The 20,512-nt window shown below is 42.7% G+C and overlaps 1 protein-coding gene across 5 annotated transcripts in view; it reads right to left on the bottom strand.

The window, feature by feature from the left end:
• The window catches only part of EPN2 (epsin 2), a 40,006-nt gene that overhangs the window by 7,255 nt on the left and 12,239 nt on the right, over positions 1-20,512 (bottom strand). For 3 of the 5 annotated variants that reach the window (XM_085237783.1, XM_085237787.1, XM_085237784.1), the window contains 5 exons: positions 14,215-14,985; positions 5,609-5,733; positions 4,113-4,205; positions 3,688-3,847; positions 980-1,153 (listed from right to left, as the gene is read on the bottom strand). In XM_085237783.1, coding sequence (XP_085093909.1) covers positions 980-1,153; positions 3,688-3,847; positions 4,113-4,205; positions 5,609-5,733; positions 14,215-14,809 — 1,147 coding nt within the window. In that variant the 5' untranslated portion in view covers positions 14,810-14,985. The remainder of the gene's footprint in view (positions 1-979; positions 1,154-3,687; positions 3,848-4,112; positions 4,206-5,608; positions 5,734-14,214; positions 14,986-20,512) is intronic. The other 2 variants (XM_085237785.1, XM_085237786.1) reach the window with 2 other exon arrangements.

Genomic DNA, 20,512 nt, shown 5'->3' with positions numbered 1-20,512 from the left:
AAATGAACAGCAATCACACTACTGAAAATCTTTGACATTTGCTTTTTCTTTTTGCATTCACCAGAATGGTTTTTTTCATTTTTAAGTTAGTTTTAACCTCCAAAACATTTCAAGCAAACATGGGTACAGATCTCGGCTCCGTAAACAGCACAAAAAGACAACAACAAAAACAAAAACCAACGAGAAAGAGAACAAGCAAGATTCTACATAACAGAAAAACTTAAAAGGAATGATCACCACAGCTAAACAATCCCATAATGATCCACTTATATTCCTTAGCCAAGGCAAAAGTATGTTAGACAACTTTTCACAATATCCGCTTTGTGACTCCTTTGCTGGTTAAGCACTGGGATGAATGGCAGAAACGCATTTCGGATGTATTTAGCCACGGTGCCAATACGGAAATTCCAGGTACTAAGACTCATCAAGGCTGCATTAGTTACAGAGCACGAACAGACAATTGTATCAGCACCTTCTTGATCTTGCTGCGCAACAGTTTAGGAGCAGATTTGACACCCTCAGTCTGAAGCAACAAACCTTAATTTGCGCCTCTAAAAATCTCAGCGTGTGGAGCTGCTTCACCTGTCAGTCTATGTCAGCAGAGACATCCATCTGCACGGCTATTTATCATGGTGAAAGGTAAAATTATAGCAACATTCATTTCCAGAAATTAAGTCCTTGTCTAATTAAAAATAAAACTCATTTAAAAATGCAACGGCAGCAGCAGTCAGAACAGCTCAGCATGCATCCACACATACTAATAGAAGAATGTAAGAGAGTACTAAGAAACTCAGAGCTTCAAGTTAATCATATCTGAAGTTCTTTTTGCTGCTAGCTATAGTAACTCCTGTTTATTTCAAAGAACACCACTGCAAATTGTTCAGCACATTATTTAACTAAGCAATACTAGAAATAAAAGGTCACTCAGATTTCACTTTTTACTCAAATAAAACACACATGGAATGAAACGATTGCTCACCAGAAGTAGAGAGGGGTTTGTTTGCAGGTGCTGGTCCCCAGGGATCCACCGAAGATTTTGCTGCAGTAGAAGATGGCTGAGCAGGAGCCCACGGGTCAACATTTTTGGACAGAGACTGAGTTGCAGATCCTGCTGGTGCTGCCCATGGGTCAACAGAAGCAGCTGGTTTGGCACCTGCAAAAAAAGCCAGCAGCAACACAAGTCAGTGCAGGTTCCCTTTGGAAAGCTTTCCTAGGAGATCAAACTCTCATTTATCAGCCGTTATTGCCTACTAATGCTAAACACAAAAAGGTGAAGCAACTCAATATTAGGAACACCAATCAAGGCTCAGCATCTATATTACACGTGCAGAAGAAATAAGCAAACTAAGTTCAGTAGGAGACAGATGAATAACACTAAGCACCCATCTGAAACTGAATTTTAAAAGACCTGCAGTTCCAACAAGAAAACAAACTAGCTTTTGCTGCAGAACTTGTCATCTCAACAGAGAATATCTGACTTGCAGCAATTTACAACACAGGGGATACTTATGAACTCACACACAGAAGGTTTCTAAAAAGCCTCTGTGAAAGATAGGAAATAAGTAACATTAAGACTCGAACAAAGATCTGCAAAATGCAGACAGCAGTTGTCAGATTCTTTTCCACCAAACTGTTACTTTACAAAAATATCATCAGCTTCTTGAGCTGGTTGTGCTTTCTTTTAGTAGATGAATATTCATTTCCTTTTCCAATGAAATTCGGACACAGTTTAATTAAATTAATTAAACATAGCTTAATTACTGCAAACAACTGTACGATCCAAAAGAAGAACAGAATTACCCGTGCAGTACACAGCTGATGCCTTTAACCACCTTGAGGATTTCAAATCACAACACTGCTTTATATATTAAAAGTACATACAACCCCCCACCCTTTCTATCACAGTTCTGCACTGCACACACAGTACAAAATCCAATTTGCAATATTGGTCTTTGTTTCATCAACAGGTGCCACAGCCTTGCTGCAGCTTCAGATCAGGAAATACTCCAAATAAATCTAACTATTCCCACTCCAGTACTTAGATTTCCTTTATCTGCCCTCAGTGCTGAGTTACAAGCGATGCCACACAAGAAATGCTAATGACAGAGCTTCCCATAAACGGAAGCTTTCAAAAAAAGTCTCTTCCTTCATAAAGAAAGCTTACAAAATGAGAGCACTCAGGAAGATACCTTCCCTTAGCTTCCATTATCTCTGCTGAAATGCCAAAGCACAAGCAGGATTTGAGAAATACTGTTTAATGAGTCACTCTTTTATTAGTAGTCAAATTCATAAATCTCACATCTCCACGACTGCCCTTGGGAGCCAAGCAACCAGCAGGCTGGAACAAGGGGTTGTTATATGGCCTTAATAAAGTCGGGAGCCACTGAGAGGAAATGCTACAGCTGCAACTGATGCAAGGAAAATCTTGTCAGAGGGTGATATATTGACTACAAAACTGGAGGGAGGTGGGTTTTGTTTGTATTTTAATCATGCAAAATTAAACCGAATTTCCATTACATTGGCACCCAAAACTTTGACTTGTTCTAATTTTGCACTTGCAGTTTTTCCACCAACGGAGTCACAAATTGCACTTAAACAATGAGCTGCAGTTGTCCTAGCAGCTATGTGGGTGCCTTTAATGCCACCACGAGAAAAACAAATGCACTTCAGCATTAAACTTCAAAACTGTCATCACGACTGCGGAGGGAAGCACGCTGACTCCTCACACAAACAACTCTGAAGCACATCATGGCAGAGCTCCTGGAAACACCAGTCTGAAGCAGAACAGACAGAACTAAGCTGTTAGTCTTCAGGAAGAACCGTCCTCCTGCACAAGAACGTGCAGAGTTGTTGCCCGTCCCCCACAATAGTAATCCAAAGCCAACCAAAAAATAGATTCAACTGTGATTCCACAGACAGAGTTTAACATCTGCTGTGAGGAACCATCAGCTTTCCAAAGCAAAGGAGTAAGTCCTCGGGGAGACTGCAAGGGCAGCAAAACAAGTACATATACAGCAAACGTGCAAAAACTGGAATTATTGCCCTTTAACATGAGAAACACTGGATCTTTCCCTTCAGAAAGAAATTCCACAAATTTTGTATCAAAAACTTGTGAGACACTGAGACTATTTAAGAGAGTCACTTCAATTTTTCTTTAGTAAGTAAATAAATTCCAACAGTTTAGTCCATTTCACTCTGATGGTACACACACCCCATTTCCCTAGGAGCGAGACTTGGCAATTCAGAGCTACAGCCTTCCTAGCCAGAGCATCCTGCATAAGCACTATACTACACTAAATGCTGGCAAGAATCTACACCCATGACACTGGACACAACTAGCAGCCAAAGCGTGAGCATCTCCCCAGGGTGAGACGAGCTGTTTTTGCTGCACGAAGAGAAGATAAAAGCTTCACTCTTCTCCCCTTTCTTAGGATTCAAAATGAGCACACAAAATCTCAGCTGCTTAACAAAGATGGAAAGGATTGCAACTTGCATTTGTTTCTGCCTGAAAATGAGTTAAGAGGAATGTTAATTCTGGAGTCCAGGAAGCAACCAAAATGGACTAATCCTCCATTGCTGTTATCAAGCATGACATTGTGCACTGTTATTGAGAAACCTGGAAAAGTTCAACATTAAAAGGCAAGCTCTTCTAAGACAAATACTCTTTCTGGCAAAGTTCATTCTTACCAAACGATTGCCATGGGTCAGAAGCAGTAGCTGCAACTGTGGATCCTCCCCAGGGATCGGTTTGGTTTGCAACAGCAGCAGGAGGTCCCCAGGGCTCTGTTTTCTGTGGGGCTGGTGCCGATGAGGGCAGGGCATCCATTAGGTCCAGAAGAGTAGTATGCTGAGGGCAGGAACAATCTGAGCTTTAATCAAGAGCATTACCAACCTGAAGTACAAACCCATGAGCGAAGCAGCAATTTTTTTTTTCTCCTTTTACACACCTGCATTGACCAGTACTTTGAAATTTAACCCGCGTGGAAGAAGTTTTAAGCTATACAACAAAGCAATCCCAAAAGCATAAAAATGCTCAGTATTAAGCTATTTTTGTGTTACTGTATTTCAGCTTTTGGCAGCGTAACCGGGAATTTCTTAGTTGAAGGCACTACCTCCTTCTTTTTGGGAATTTTAATTGTGTCTCTGCGACTCTCCTCCAGAGCCATCTGTAATCTCAGATCATCTCCGCGTCTGAGGCGCTCCTCCTGCAAAGGAAATCAACACTGTTGATATAGACCATGAGCCTAGACTGTGCTGCCTGCTCCCTCCGGCGTGCGGCCCCGCTGCCAGGACAGCCCGCGCGGCACCACCGGCCTCACTGCCTGTACTCATCTGCAACCCAGCAGGAGAACAGAGCTCCTGCGATTCACAAAGCTCAGGAGCTGCCTGACCCCACGCCAGCAGCGTAAGAGCTGCCACTACAACGTCCGTTTTGCTGCTTGAAATCTACCCTTGTGTTGTTTTACTCCTAATGGGGAAGCTACAAATGCAGTGTTCACATTCAAATCAGCGCTGAAGGGTGTAGTGATTTAAAGTCTACTTTTGCTGGCTTTTGTCAGCATCTCTCTGCAGCAGATGCAACTGACAGATCTACAAAGAAATCCAAGTGAATTAATCTAGTCAATTCCATGCATATTTTGTAGGTTTTTAATATCTGTCAACTACCAAATTGGTGGTAGACTCAACTATTGCAAGTACTTTGCTTTGCTTTCACTTGGTCTTTCAGAAGTTGACTTACTCCACAACTGGCATTTCCCTCTCCACAACTGGCATTTCCCTCACAGTTTTTTTAAGCTATTTCTACTGAGGTATTATGATTAGTACTTTTCTTTTTAACTTCATTGCTTAGTAACAACAAAGTTTACAGGGTGATAGCTTCCTTTTCAAAGCACAGAGATCCTGATGTGAACATATAGCAGTATACTACACTTGTTTCAGGAAGCATTTAAAAATACTACGGACACTCAGCATGGCAGATGTGAATTCCCACTCAGAGCTGAGAATCAACAGCTTCATTCTATATTAACTGCAATAAACTTTACCCACAATTACAGCATTTACTCCAAATTCAGAATGAACCTCTTGAGACTTAACAAAATAATGTAACAAGAGTGATAGTTTAGGAACTATATTATTTTAGAGTAAGTTATTTATATATTCTAGCTCTGTGTTAGATCACCCTTCTGTTCCAGACAGATCTTACCGAATTAACAGATCATTCAAAAATTCATTTTAATCAGAATTCACTGGCATTTCATATGCTGGCCCCATTAAATGAAGGCTTTCAGGACTATCATGTTTTCAGTTCTTCCTAACTGAAAACACCTTCAGCAGTGTGATGATTAACATCTTCCCACACAACAAAGTCTTCTTGCAAAGCGACTGCCATCTTCCACTAGTCTCAACAGCACGAAGGCCATAGCTACTTTAAAAAAGAGATTTAAAAGAACAATAAGAAAACAAAAAGAATGAAAGAGCAACACCTTCCAAAACGGCCTTTTTTTTTTTTTTTTTTCCCCCCTATTCCACCTGGAGCAAAGCCAAGCTGCCATTGCAAAGAGAGGCATGTAGTTGTAACTATGAAAGCATGAACACGTGGGAAACCTACACGGGCACTGACCTGCTCCGCCACCTCCCGGCTCATGGCCAGCGCCAACTGCAGCTGCAGCTCCTCTTCCCCACTGGTCTGGGGCCGGGCCTGCTCCAGCTCGGAGGAAACTCGAGGGGACGTTGCTGTTGGAAGACAAAGCAGCAAATTTTACATGCTAAATACTAAAAAGGTGCAAGAGGTCTGATGTCTTCACTCCATAGTCACCCCATGTTCATACACCGTTCTCCAAGGTCCAACGGTGGCAAGACCGCTGGCAGCTCCAGGCCGTGGGGGGGACAGGGCTGCTTCCAGCACTGAGCCCTCAGCATTCGGCTGACGGCCAGAGAAATTGAGAAGGGAGAAATCCACAAGGCAGTTCAGTAGCTTTAAAAGAAAAATGTTGCTGGGAAACAAAGGCTTTTTGTGCCAGCGAGACTGCAGGATCACCACATCAGCCAGCTGACAGTGAGGAAGGCTGAGACCCCCAGCACCACAAGGTTTGGGGGGAGAGTCATTAACTGGAGGTACAAAACAGATTCTTCAAGGACCATTTCTTGGAATTTCTTGGATCTTCTGATATCAGTAAGAATTTGCTGGGAGTTGGCCAGTATCAGGGTAAAGCTGGATACCGCCCACTGCTCTGTAAAATAATACGGTCTTAAATGGGAAAGATAAAGAACTATTCTTAAATGCTAAGCAGCAGGCTCTGAGACAAACAAACCAGCCTTTCAGTCTCAAAATTTACAAAAATATTTTATCATTCTTTGCTTAAAAAAAAAAAAAAGTGTCTTATATAGGTCAGGGGGTACTGTTTATTTCTTCTTGTTGGCCAGTCTGCCCTTGGGTGCAGGCTGTTAGCTAACAACTAGCTGGTAAGCCTTCCCCATCCCCCCAAAACCATCAGGCTTGGCATCTAAAACAGAATTTCTCAATACATAAACTATCTTGTGCTGCTATTTTCATGATAGTAGCATGCAGAACCCACATCCCAATGAGATAGCTCTAACAGGTTTATTGCTATACAGTAATTAAACAACTTGCATGCTCTCCCAGATAATTTTTTAGCACCTACATATTTTATCTTATTTTATTTTAGCAGGGATGTATGTATTTGGTGGCAGGAATGGTAATTACAATTTTCTGAAATATATGTTTATATTCAACAAATCAGAACTGTATTTTGAAACTAGGATGTCAAGATCATAGAAATCAGGTTCCTTCACTGGTTGACTGGGGAAATAAAAATGAAATTGCCAAATTGTAATCTTAAAATCACTTTTTCAGCCACTACTTCAATCCTTCCAGCATTCCCCCTAAGCTTCAGACCACAACACCACTAGATAAGAAGTGACCACTCTTCTCTAACCCTCTGGGCATCCGGGAAGCTGCACTTAATGTCCATCCCATCCCACTCTGCTCCTGAAGTGAAAATTTATCACCAAAAACTCAGTTCCTCCAAGCTGTTCTGGTTCTGCTGCTTCCAAGCGAACCAGACAAGCTCCCCGCTGAAGGTGTTACTCATACTTCAATTCCATCACTTTTCAAACTCTTTCTCATATAAAGCATCTAAATTTAGCCAGCTTTGCAAGCCCATTTTGCTCCAGCAGTCACAAACTGGCTCTCCTGGATGTTATATGGAATATTAAAGAGCAAGAAGGAATAAAAAGGACATCAGAGAACAGGATATCTGACAGCACGAAAAAGGATGGCCTTAAAACGTTTGCAAAGTCCAAGTATTCTCAAACACAAAAATAAAGAGAAATAAAAACAGAAGAGGATAAAACTCAACAGGAGATAACCGAAGGCAGCACATGACAGAAGAACTGAGAACTTTGTTTTATTTAGCCAAAAGAGGAAAAAAAGCAGTGGGTGCCCTGTGTGGCTGATGCTAAATGGGACAGTGCTGTTAGAGGTCATTGCAAGAAACAGCACTGGGCACAGAGCAGCTGCAGAGGAGTTGGCATCAGAACCACCTCTCCCCAAGGAAGGTTCCCAACACTGTATCAACAAGTGGCCATAATGCCAACCTATAGGATAATTATGTAACCAACAAAATATAGGAGATTATGGGAAGGCACCAAGATAATGCTCAGAAACAGCATCACACGAGAGGGAAAAACCAGAATATAAAAAACCTGATGCCTGAGAAGGGAAGAACGAAAATGTGATGATATGTGAAAAGAAAAACACATTGGTGACAATCTTCTGCAAACTGGTGGCATCACTGTGAAGTGATGGGGGTATACAGAACTTTGTTTAGTGCCAAGCCACCTGCTAACCGCCAGCCATGAGCTTAACGCAGCTGTCAGCAGCATTAGCACCACTGCAAAGCATTACCCAGAAGTAATCTAACATACCAAATGCAATTCCAGTCATACAAATCCTACACTGATGGTTTCGTAACAGAATGCTGCAAAGATGCTTCCCCTCTGAGCACAGAGAATGTTTTACATGTTTATCTTTGCAAAAAGATTGAGCAGATTACAGTTGCTAAATACATCATGTTTGCCAATACGATGGAGTGCAAAAAGCCATTTAAGATCAAGGGGCAAGAAGCAATGAAATAAAATAACCAGAAATAAACTTCAGAGGCAAAGGGAATTGGGTCACCTCCAAGAAGCAGTTTTCCAGCAGGAACTACAGAAAGGAAGATTCTTAACTGATTTCAAAGCTGAGTGGGACACACACACAAAAGGGACGCAGCAGAGGGAAGCGATGGCAGCTGCAGCAGGTCAGGAAGGTCCCTTTGGCTTCTGTAACCACGGTGCTAGGGGAGAAGGTGGTTTCCTGGGCACTCTGCATACGAGTTTTTCATCTCTGCTGACATAATTACATTCCACAACAAGTAAGCAGCTGATGGTAGAACGGCTTTACAAGCATATGAAATGGATTCCTTAAGTCAACAAACACTTCCTTTAGCCTCACATTAAAAAAAAAAAAAAGCCAATCATTGGAACATTGTTATTTTACATTAAAAGGTGAGCAGTAGTTGTAAAGCTATCTACATTAACTAGCAGACAGCATGGGATTTTTTTGAAAAAAGGATTAAAGGACATTGAGCACACTGCTCTTGGCACTCATACGGCACGCTTCACCCAGCAGCATCACTTCCCAAGTTGCTCAGCACCACAACTGCCTTTCGGTGCCCACGTCCTGCTTTCATGGTTTCCTTGCAAGGAGCTGGAATAAAGGTTCCTGCCTTAGTGACACTGCCACACACAGACTCCCTTATCCCCCAGCACATGGCAGTTAATTCAGATGTTTATGTCAGATGGGACTCGATAGATTGATTCTGACCTGCTAAGTCCCACTTTGGGGCTGCTGTGAGAATCTGGAGGTCCAAGCTCCTCTCAGCTACTCAGCAACAGCTACAAGGGGAACACAGCATGGGGAAGTAATTTCCAACCTCAGTTAATCACTAAAGTAGGATTCTGCTGCACCATCTGTCTCCTGCACAAGGAGGCTGTGGCATCTTTTGTATGTATTTACTGGAAATGTTCTTCATCTTGGCTACATTAAAAGCCCTCTGGAGATGCCCAAAGGTTCAGTTAAGCAATGAGTTAAAACATACGTACAGTACACAGCTAGAAAGCAGAGCCACTGCCTACATCAGTGATAAAATCAGTCCTAGTATAAAAATGACATTGAGTATCTTTATCCAAAAGCTTGGTTGTTGGTTTCTCATTGCCACTCTGCACCACGTGAGGAAGCCCCACAGTGCCTGGAAAAAGAGAGCTTCACCTCTCAAATTATGAAGTGCTACATGCAAACTGCTTGTTCTGGGTGGAACTGTGCCAGCCAGATTCCCAAGGAAAACTGATACAGGATGGGAATTAACAGCACTTACTGATGTGACAAGGGGGAGCTGGTCAGCTTTACTGCATGATTTCCACCTGTACTGAAGGAGACAGAGCACTTGGAAATTTTACTCAACACTGAACAAATCCTTAAGGTTTATTTCATAGAGTAATTTTTCTCTCAGATAATCTCTACACTCATCTTAACAGAATAACTTTATTTATTTAGATGAGTGTAAGTACAGAAGCCTGGTTACACCAATGCCACCTCCCACCTTTACTCAGAGCACCAAGAACACACAACAACCATCAGAGGATTAAATCAAGTTGTCAAGTGATGCCCGACAGAACACACAGAGGAGTGTACCAGTCTTACTGCAACACCTCAAACTATGGATGTTACCCTTACAGTTCATCCAGATTCACTGCTGGATGCTATGCCAGATGTTCCATGATTCAGTGGAGATGTATTCCAACCTGCAAGGCTGCAGAACGGATTGTAAGGAAACTGAAAACAGAGCGTTCTAAATGTTGTCATTTTGCACCTGAATTAGTTACTTCTGAATTATTTTTTGCTCCAGAGAAAAAGGGAGACAAAAGCTGCAACAGCTGAGTGAACGTAAACTTGCTGATGCTTCACAAACCTGCTTTTGAAGAATGAGTCAACCTAATGTGAATAATTGCTGGAAATATTAAAACACATCATTTCAGGTAGGAAGATTGCTCCCAATATCTTTATACACAAGGTTAACGGTCTTGGCATTTCACAAGGTCCATAAAAGCCTTTTTCAATCCATCTTCCATCACTCCTGTATCAATCAGGCCAGCTGTGTAATGAATCTGAACTCCCAGCCAAGCAGCCTACCTCCGGGCAGAACGCTCCTGTGGAATCAGGTCATGCTGGGCACGCTGCACTGCTCCGACTGTGCCACGTCTGTGTGAGATCAGGACACCAGAATGTGCACCAGCTGTGCTCAGCAGCTCTTCTAGCTGCAACCCAAACCAACGCAGCAGACGGGCTGAGGAAAGGATGCATACAGCTTGAACTAACACAGCTCCTGGGTCAGGCCTGGCAGTATAGAACCTCTCAAGAAAGCAGGGCTTCTATAAACCTGGCTTTAAAACACGAAACAGTGCAGGAGAGGACTGGTGTTTTATGGGGATCCTTTGGAATGAAGAACGTGGGCTCTGCTTCTGTCATGCTGGTGGCTCCAGTGACATCCCTGCAGTGAGCCTCTGCTCAAAGAGCACCCAAAAAAGAGAGTTACTCAATGAAGGCCTTGACTGAGAGCAGGAGTTCCTTGACTGAGAGCAGGAGTTCTAACAAAGGTCTGTGACAGCCTCATGTTTGGACTTAAAGCTCTATATAAAGAACCAGAATCCTATTTAAGTGATTGTTGGCAGCCACAGATGGAACAAGGCTAGAAACAATCCGAAGTTCTCAAAGCTGGGTGACAAATGTCTAGCAGAATGACAATAGACAGACACAAAGCCAGATTAGGGGTGGGGCACTGCTGATCCCAAACATCTCAAACATTACCCTTATATTCCTCCCACTCCCAGCCTGGTCAGTTTCAGCACCACACAACCATATTCTCTTAACTAGAAACAAAGCATCTGCTACCAGATTTCATGCAAATCTATATAATTTACTTACTTTCTAAAAAAACCTGAATAACTTTTACATATTTTGTAGTGGGACATTTCATTGTTTCTAACCTGAACTAAAGTTAGCATCTGGCCTCAACACATCACACACTGCTGGCAACACAGAGGTCAGGAGGATGGGGCTTTTGAGTTTGTAGCTGCAAAGCATCTCTCATGGCTGCTATTTACACATAACAAGATTCTGACTATAAAAGTATCAGCAGCTTTTTTGCTGATGACTACATCAATAGTAATCATCATAGGCCATAATGTATTCCCAGAATTAGACAAGCTTTACAGCACAGAGATACTCAGGGCCAACAGAGACATTAAGGCAAAGCTGTGAGGGGAAAGGATTTTAATGAAATCTACCATGCTTCTCCACTGCATTTCTCACTTTTTCTAGCTGACTGTTGGAAGTCAGATGAATATATCTGCAAGAAAAAGGGGAAAATGTCCCTATCCACCAGTGTGCCTTGCTTGCAGCAGTAAGGGACAATGGTAAATCACCCCACAGATATTTCTCTATCTTTAATTCCCTCATTCTACACAGGCTATCAGTGCTGTTTCTATTTTTCCAGAAAGGATAATTTGGAAAAATCCTACCAGAACAAAACAAAACTCTCGAGCTCAACATCAAATACAAAAATCAAGTCATGTATGCACAGCAGACACAAGCCTACACACACGCCTGAGGAGCTGGAGAACAACAGCAGTTTGGGTATTGCAATATTTAGTCAATGCTGTGCAGCTGAGCTACTCCAACATCCTGAAGAAATCGAATGAGAAATGGTGCACTGACCTCTCCAATGTTACCCACTTAGTAACTGACAGGAGAGGAAACACCCCTCCTGCTAAAGCTTGAGAGATTATCCATGGGAAGTTACTTGTTCTCCCTGTGCTCTGTCTTGCAAAGGCTATGAAGCACTTTCAGACTGCTCAGATTTCTTCTGGAACAAAGTTCTGAAGACTGGGAAATGTTTAAAGACATTGTGCTTGACTGCAAACAAGGAGAAGGCATTCAGCTAAAATCTCTCAAAATCTGCAATCCCCAACCATTGTGCCTAGCCAGGAATGAAAGTAAGATCTGCTAACGCCAAAAAAACTTGATGAAATATTTCACTTACCTACGCTGATAGAAGGGCTGGTACAGACTTTCCCCAATTTTATTTGCATTGAAATACTAATCAAACATGCTGTATCTTTAGCAAGAATTAGCGTACATTTTCTGAGAAACAAATCTCATGCTCCTGGGAAAGATATTACAATTAAATCTAGATGCCTCTGTACAGCACAGTCTGTAACAGAGGAAGAATCTACGGGGGGGGGAAAAAAAAGAAGCTTTAGAAATCTCAGGCTTGTCTTAGGTATGTGGTTTATGAGGGAAGAGGGAAAAATGGTTAAGAAATCATTACCTCAACAGGAATCTTTCAAATAGAGACACACAGCAAACCAACACGTAGGCAAATGAGACCATCCAGTAACCTCATGCTCGGTACTGAAAGAACGACCAAACTTGCTTCCTGACATCTAGTCCCCCATCAAAATTCCTCAAATGTCCAAGGAATAACAACTCAGAAACACACCCTGCGTTGCTCAATCCTTGCTGTGAGAAATAGCTGGGAGCCTCTGGCAGCACTCAGCATGACAAACACTGGTTGCGTGCCCCAATTAAAGTATGAGCTGGTGAAGAAATAGCAGTGGGACAAACCAGAGGTGTGCTCAGTGTACCCTGGTGGCTGTTAGTTCAGTCCTTCAGCAGATGTTAAAAACAATATTCCAAGCTATCTCCTTAATTAGGGATAATTTTTTAAGGTCATTAAATGAGATCTGAGGTCTACATTAAAGAAAAAAAGTGTTCTGGCAGGGACAGAAATACATCTCCTTTAAAAAAAAAACACATTGAATCAATGCTCAAGTCTGGTATTAAAGAAAACCTAAAATATCTGTTATTCCATTGTTAAAATAAGAGACAAAAATAGGAATTGTCATGCCTGGATGTCTTCACAACTTTTTGCTTATAATCCTGGGTCCTAAAAGCATTTCCTTTTGGAAAAACATTACTTTTTCCTGCTCTTCCTCTACAGCCTTTATGAGACCGAGATATTCTTCATCCTAACTTGATTTGTCCTGCCAGCTTCCTACTGCCTTCCCCAAAACCCTCCCATACACAACAGAGGTACTGACACCATCCCCACACTTTGGGATGCAGGACACGACAAACTGGAGATTCTCAAAAGCGGTGCTCTATCGATTCACCACACTGGCCCTGTTACAGCCCCCCACACATTATAAGCATTCATTTAAGAAAAGATTTTCCTTCAGAATTAGACCACAGCCACTGACATTTCAGCCAAAGCAGCTTTCATCAGATCATTACTTATATTAAGAAGGATTTAGGGCCAACTCAGGCCTCTTCCTAACATCACAGGGAGTTCCCCCAAGCACTGCTATAAAGAATCCATTCTTCCCACATCACTCTACTCTTCTGCTGGTTTTATTTATTTATTTTAAGAATGAAATACAGTATTTTGTACTGATACTTGCACACCAAATGTTGACTGTATAAATATCAAAATACTGACACATTCAAAGTGTTACTACTCCACAAACAGCTGAGCAAGCAAGAAAAGCAATAAAGGAAGTTCAGTTCCAATACTCTTGCTAAAATAGAACAGCAGCATCATGAACCTCCTAGCAAAATGATGTGAGACAAACTTGGTATTCCTAACTTTTTTCCAATTAAATTTAAAAGGGAAAGGAAAAAAAAAAAAGCACCAAAAAAGTCAAGTAATTCTTCTAAAAATAGGGGAAAAAAAAAATTCATTAACCATCTCCCTCCTGGGATTGAGGACCTCTCACATCAAACACTGGAACGTGTCCACAAAAGCAGCCCTACAATGCTATGCTTGGGAACTGACAGTAAACAACTGCTTTTTAAATGGAGTTTTATCAACACACCCATCCTCTCCAGCCCAAAAACCCAACCAAAGAGACCTCAGTGCCACAGAGCAGGCCTTCAAAGATCCAGCTCTTGCAAGCAGACCCTTGCAATCAGCACCTTAACCCTTCTAGAAAGCACCACGTACTCTCACTTCTAACTGCAAATCAGAATAGAAAATACCTCAAAAGGAAAAATAAAAAAAGAAGAAAGCTTTCCACACGTTTGCTTGTACTTACAGCCATGGTAGGATGCTGGGGAGCCTCCAGACTTGCCATACTCCTGCTCCGAGTAGCTGGTGGACAAGTTGGGCTGACTGGAGCCCCGACCGAAGGTGATCTGGTTGCTGCCCACCCCGGTGGCCACCTGAGCCATGCGTTCTTTGGTCTTCAGTGCCTGGGCCCTCTCTGTCTTCAGACGCTCATCATCCTTCAGCAGAGACACAAGCTGCTTGGATTTCTCCCTTACATTGATGCCCTGGTCTTTACCATCTCGATCAATATACTGGAAATCTTTCAACGTTTGGATAGCAAAAATATTCTCTTTACATTGCTGCGCCACTCTCTCAGAACCAGTTTTAATCAGGTAATCTAACAGAGTAAGGGCCTTGTACACGTGTCGCCAGTTCTTGCCGTGGTCATTGAGTCGCTTCCAGATCATGCTCATAATTTCAGAGAAGGCCACAACGTTGTAGGTCAGATCTGCTATCTCAGTCATCAGTGAACTTGAGGGACCCCATGGGTCGTTGGAGGTCGCTTCCCGGACTTTGATCTCGGCCTCCGAGTAATTGTTCACAATGTTCTTCATCTGCCGCCTAATAGACGAAGTCGTCATTTTTATTTCCCTTTTCAGTAAGACAGATGCTGGAACACAAAAAAAGGGCTATATCTGCTCTTCTATGAACGTTTCTGAACTACGACGAATCCGTATCTGTGGCTTATCTGTAAGAAGTTCCACTACAATCATTTCCTCTCTTCAAGAAAATGACACGAGAAAATGAAAATCATGACCTAAGCAAGAAAGGAAAACAAAGCACAATTAGTTGCGTCTTCAATTATTCCTACTTGAAAAGCAAAGCAGATATACTTTTGAGAAATTTTGTTAAGATAGATGAATTTTCTGTCCAAATTTCTTCAGAGCATCGCGTTTTGGAAACAGCTTGCTCTGCCCACCTCAAGAAGAAGGGGTAGAGTAACTACTGCAAAGTTGCACTATAACACAACATCAAAGCTTAATAACATCTGAGCTGCTGAACAACACGAAAGCAAGAAAATCACCGTTCTGATGCAAATGCAGAATTTGAAAAGGTAACCAAAGTCCAAGAAACTAGAATTGCCTCGAATTTTTAATTACAGGAAATACAATATTAGCTTCCAGAGATTATGGGAAATTACATTAGAGCTGACAGTTGCAGTCTGCTCCCATTGCTGCAGTAATCTTGTGCTGAGAGAACAAGAGAACTTCCTGCAAGTTAACCAAGCAATTTCCAAGGCCCCAGACAAACGCAGAGAGCACCGGGGTCAGGGCAGAGATCTTGAACTGTGCTCCGTGTTTGCTCGAGGCCCAGGGAGGAGCACAGAACGATGCACTCAGCTCAAGGTGACCTTTAGTGCTAAGCGGATTACAGGGGAATGTTTTTTTCCCAATGCATTTCCTTTGTGCATCTAACAGCAGTCGCCAGACTCTCAATTTCTGCTCTGCACGTCTTTCACACGGCACGGAAGAATTTTTAATTATATGAAAACGGAAATGTAAAACCAAAACGACCAGCAAGAAAACCCTAGGACAAGCTGTGGAGCTGGAAACCTGCTTCAGTTATTTTTTTAATGTCATTGTTTCAAGTAAACAGTGGCCTATTAAGCTTTTGAATATGTTACCCGAGCCAAATGGTAGATTTTGCTGCAACGTACACGAGTCACTTGAACACTAAGCACTGGTTCTGTATTTGACACATTAATAGAGACTGCATTCTTAAGATGGCCTCTAACAGCATTTCTCCACACACCCAAAAGAAAGAACTGGCTTGTTTACAAACAACATGGGAAAGAAGCAAAGCACGGACTTCCTTCCTAACACTGTTACCATTCTTCAAATTGTTATCATGCCTTTTAAAATGAAAGCAGGATTAAGTGTCAGCTCGGACAGCAGGCAGCCCTATAATGACTTCTTCAGCATAAAGCCATATATCCTCCCTAGAAAACATCTCAGTTCAGCTACGGCAGAACAACTCCAGTGTGCTGCCCAACAACAGTGATGGAAAGAAAGGGCCCATCCTCTCCTGGGGCATTCCCAGAGCCTCAGGATGGTCCTGCAGAAACCTTCCCATGAGCTCACAGCTGCATGTCAGAAGTCACTGCCCAACTCTGCTGGCTTGCCTGTCCTCCTGAAAGCTCCCTTGTGTGGCTTTGAAGTGCACTACACAACCACGTGCCTCAGCTCCATCTGCCTCCACCGGACAGAGAAAGAAAAGCACGTTTCATTACATCTTCCAGTTTCACAGATATCGAACACATCTCTTCAATGCCACACATGGAAAGGTAAATTTTACACTACACAGAAACATTTGTCGTAAATAACCAACTCTGACCAATGGAATAAGTAGGAGGGATGCTCACCCAGAAGTAACGCCTCCTATTTTATTATGTTAAGCCACATTGGAGGCAGACAGTGGTGCTATGACAGTAGAAGTTGAACCTTCCCACCAATATTCCATTAAATTACATTGAAAAATACCATTCTGCAGCTGAGAATTCACTCTATCAAACTGTGCTGCTGTACTCTCTGTATCTGTTGTAGTTTCCGTGGAAATAAAAAGGAAGCCTTACTTTTGGAGTGACCTATGTAGAACCAAATAATTCCAATCACAACACAGCTGTGCAAACCCACTGGCTGCAGCTCCACGAAGGAAAAGTATTTGTGGTTTGCTATCAGGCAGGGGCAGAGAAGGGAACACAAGTCATGGCTCACAGAGTTCCTTGTTTATGAAATTCATTTCATTCTATTAAAAATGCAGAAGGTGATGGGAGTGGAAATCGGACATTTGTTTCTTTCTGCTGTTTTTTCTTCCCCTCCACGTTCTGACTGTAACATTCAAGACTATTTAGCAGGAGCAGTGAGCCTCTCTGAGAAGTCTGATGCTTTCACTATCTGCTTCTGCATCACAGAAAGGAAGTGTCTGACCCTATTACAGATCCTGGAACACCCAACAGCCCATCTTACCGGCAAAGAGATCAGAAAGAGCCAAACATCCCCACTGCAGAGAAGTGAGAAACCACTTTTAATGCGCAATCACATTCTTGCACAGAAAGCTTGGACTGTTTCAGGGACCTCAGTGAATCCACATCCCACAACAAACCACCAGGAAGCACAATGCACTTGCAACTTCAGCACAAATCTGTGTTTGCATGCTTAACACCAGCGTTGCAAGGACAGCAGAAAGCAGCTGGTTGTAGCCACTGTCCGTGCCAACAATAGGAAAAGCACCATCAGCTTCAGAACCTTTCTTTAGAAGGTAACGCAGAGGGAAGAGGGGGTTCTTGGCTTGCTCAGCTCAGGTGAGCCTTTCAAACCCTGCCTCCCTGGGCCCTCTCTGATAGAAAAGGAAATACACATTTCTGTAGACAACTAAGTGAAGCTTCCTTGTGCTATCGAGGGTAATCCAGAGGGCAATACTTAATTTCCTTTTCCCTATGCTGATAACTTCATTACACAAATAATCCCAATGAATTCTCATGGTGCTTTTTTAGACACGATGTTCAGACAGAGGGATTCCCGACTGAACTTCTCAATAGCTCTCTCGAAGATCAAACTCACTAAATGAAGGAAACCATATTTAATTTGCTGAGACTAATGCAGAACTGAGGCCAAGCCACAAAGTCCTTAATAAACTCAGTTCAAAGAAGCAACCACACAAACCCACCTATATGCAGACTTTCAGCAGAACGCACTCAGATGTCAGGAATGCAAAACTCAAACCAGGGTTTGTCTCCACTGATAAATGCCCTTCCCTTCGAGCCTGGAGGTAAATAGGTACACAGCCCAGTTAGGTATGGATTGGAGATCGATGGGAAGCCTTTCACATCACGTGGGCAAGAAAAACGGTGGAAAATTACAGTAAATATAAGAAGGTTGTCAGAAATTTGCATTAAAAAATTACTGTGAACTACAGTGAACATCTAATCTAATTTATGCATCAGAAGTTATATTTTTTCCAAGTCACTAATTGAATCATCTTGCAATTTTCAGGCAGTCACTACAGACATCTTCATTTACATCAGAAGATTTCCTATTGCCCACGTAAAGATACCCACAAGCTTTCAGCCTTGGACTCACACTGCGGTTAAGCAAAGAGCTTCTGTTGTCTAGCACCAAACACTCCAAGAGCTCTGGCAGTGCCCAGGACCAGGCCCATAGCAGCTCTGTGGGCAGCACACAACTTGCCTTCTGAGATCTGAGCACACACAGACTCCCAGATCTGCTCTCCTCGCTATCGGGGTGAAGTGACAGAGGCAGGCAGTCCTTGGGGAGCTGAATTTTAGGGTACATCTGAGACTCCAGGGGTTGGAGAATGCTTCTCACCAGGCTGCAAAGAAGGCGGCTGGAAGGGAAGCGCTGCCAGATGCTGAGTAAGGGAGAGTTCCCCCAGACAGAAACTCACCCCACACCTGCACAGAGCACAAAGTCTGCCCACAGACACATCCCCAGCCGTAACCATCAGCCAGCAACTATTTATGGCAAAGGACAGATTCACATCACCTGGCATTGTAAATTCTCATCTTGCTTTACTGATGGTAGTTTGTCATGTGTACAAAGACAAAACTACTGTGCTTTTAGAAAGCCTTATTTGCCACACATGGGAACCAAATCTCGTTGATATACAAACAGAGAACAAACATTCATGCGAAATTCAGCCACATAATAACCCAGAAAAAAAAGTGACAGTAAAAACAGGTTGGATATTTAGGAAAAAATTCTTCTCTGAAAGAGTGCTCAGACACCAGCACTGCTGCCCAGGGAGCGGTGGGGTCCCAGCCCTGGAGGTGCTCCAGACTGCAGAGATGTGGCACTTGGGGACGTGGTCAGTGGGCACGGGGGGACTGGTTGGCCATGGGGATCTGAGAGGTCTTCTCCAACCTGAATGAATCTGTGATTCTCTGACATTTTTCTTACACTGGATGTCACACTGCTAAAGAAATTCTCAAACTCAGTTCACAACACATCGCCTTATTTATAAATAATTCTTATGGAACAACTGGATGACCAAAAAAATATCACCAGACTGCCCACAGTTAATACAAACATTGCTCCCAAAACCAAACAGGAAGAGGGACAACTGTATGCTGCAAAGGCTCGAAGAAGAGTGGGAAGAGAAGCAAGGAAGCTTGGTACTGTGCAGACGACAGGACACTTATTAGCTCTCTCTTGCTGTTATACAGCAGAGAAAACAGCAATTCATGTGAATAAGGCAGTAAAATGAAGACACTGAAATTACCATCAATGTCCTTCCTTCCCTTATTTAGGAAATGAATTATAAACACAGATTGGCAAATGGTTTGAAGAACAGGCTGATCTCCAGAAGAAAGGTTTGATTTCCATTTGATACAGTTTAAACGCTTGTCCTCCCTTCAGTTTAATTTCTGAGAAAAGGAAATGGTTCAAAATTAAAAGTTTTGGAAGCCTTCCACTCCCTTTTACAAATGAGAGAACAAGCCCAGCTTTCACAGGCACCAGGTGGCTGACTGATTTCTTTAAATCAAGAGTTAATACTGATAGATACCCTCCTTCAAACCATGCATATTCATGAAGCCCAAGGTTCGTTTCTGCACTGACTGCACAGCAGTGCCAAGCCCAGCCCTCGCAGTCAGCCAGCCACAACGCAGATTTACGGACACAAATTTGCCTTCAGTTGCTTGTACTCCTTTACCACCTTTTCTTACTACAAGCCTACCTAATATAGAAGGCAGAGCTGAACGGAGAGCTGAGCTCACACCTCAGCCTACAAAAAGGAGGCACAGAGCAGAAACCCAGGGACAAGAGCACAGCAGTACTACCTGCACCTGCCAGCACTAGCTCTGCACTGGCTCACATCTGGCTTTGCTGAAGTACAGCTACGCAGCCCCAGTGATGCTCTCAAGTTTGCCTCTGCGAGAGCCGTGCAAATCACCGCAACAATCCAAATCTGACCAACGCTGGAGGTCTAATTTTAGGATTACAAGCTTTGACAACATCTCTTTAGAATAACACATTCCTCCTTCTACGGTTAGGTCAAGTGTCATCGACAGTGCTGGCTTCATTTTATGCAGCAGACCACAGTTTATTTTCCATCAGTAACACAGCAAGTTCTGGGTTTGTAATGAGTAACAGAATATTGCAGAATTACCAAACAGCATAAGGTCAGGTCATTACGCACTGAATCAGAAACGTTAAATGCAAATTAATCCAACAAGGCAGTGAAAATACCTACCCAACCTCTCAAAAGGAGTTTGTTCTCTGGGGATTACCTACTTGAATGAAAGGACTTCATCTTTGATTCTCACA

This window comes from Meleagris gallopavo, chromosome 16 (genome assembly GCF_905368555.1).
Source record: "Meleagris gallopavo chromosome 16, MGAL_WU_HG_1.1, whole genome shotgun sequence".
In the NCBI taxonomy this organism is placed as follows: domain Eukaryota; kingdom Metazoa; phylum Chordata; class Aves; order Galliformes; family Phasianidae; genus Meleagris; species Meleagris gallopavo.
The sequence above is the reverse complement of the archived record's forward strand: the minus strand, read 5'-3'. Positions and strand labels throughout refer to the sequence as shown.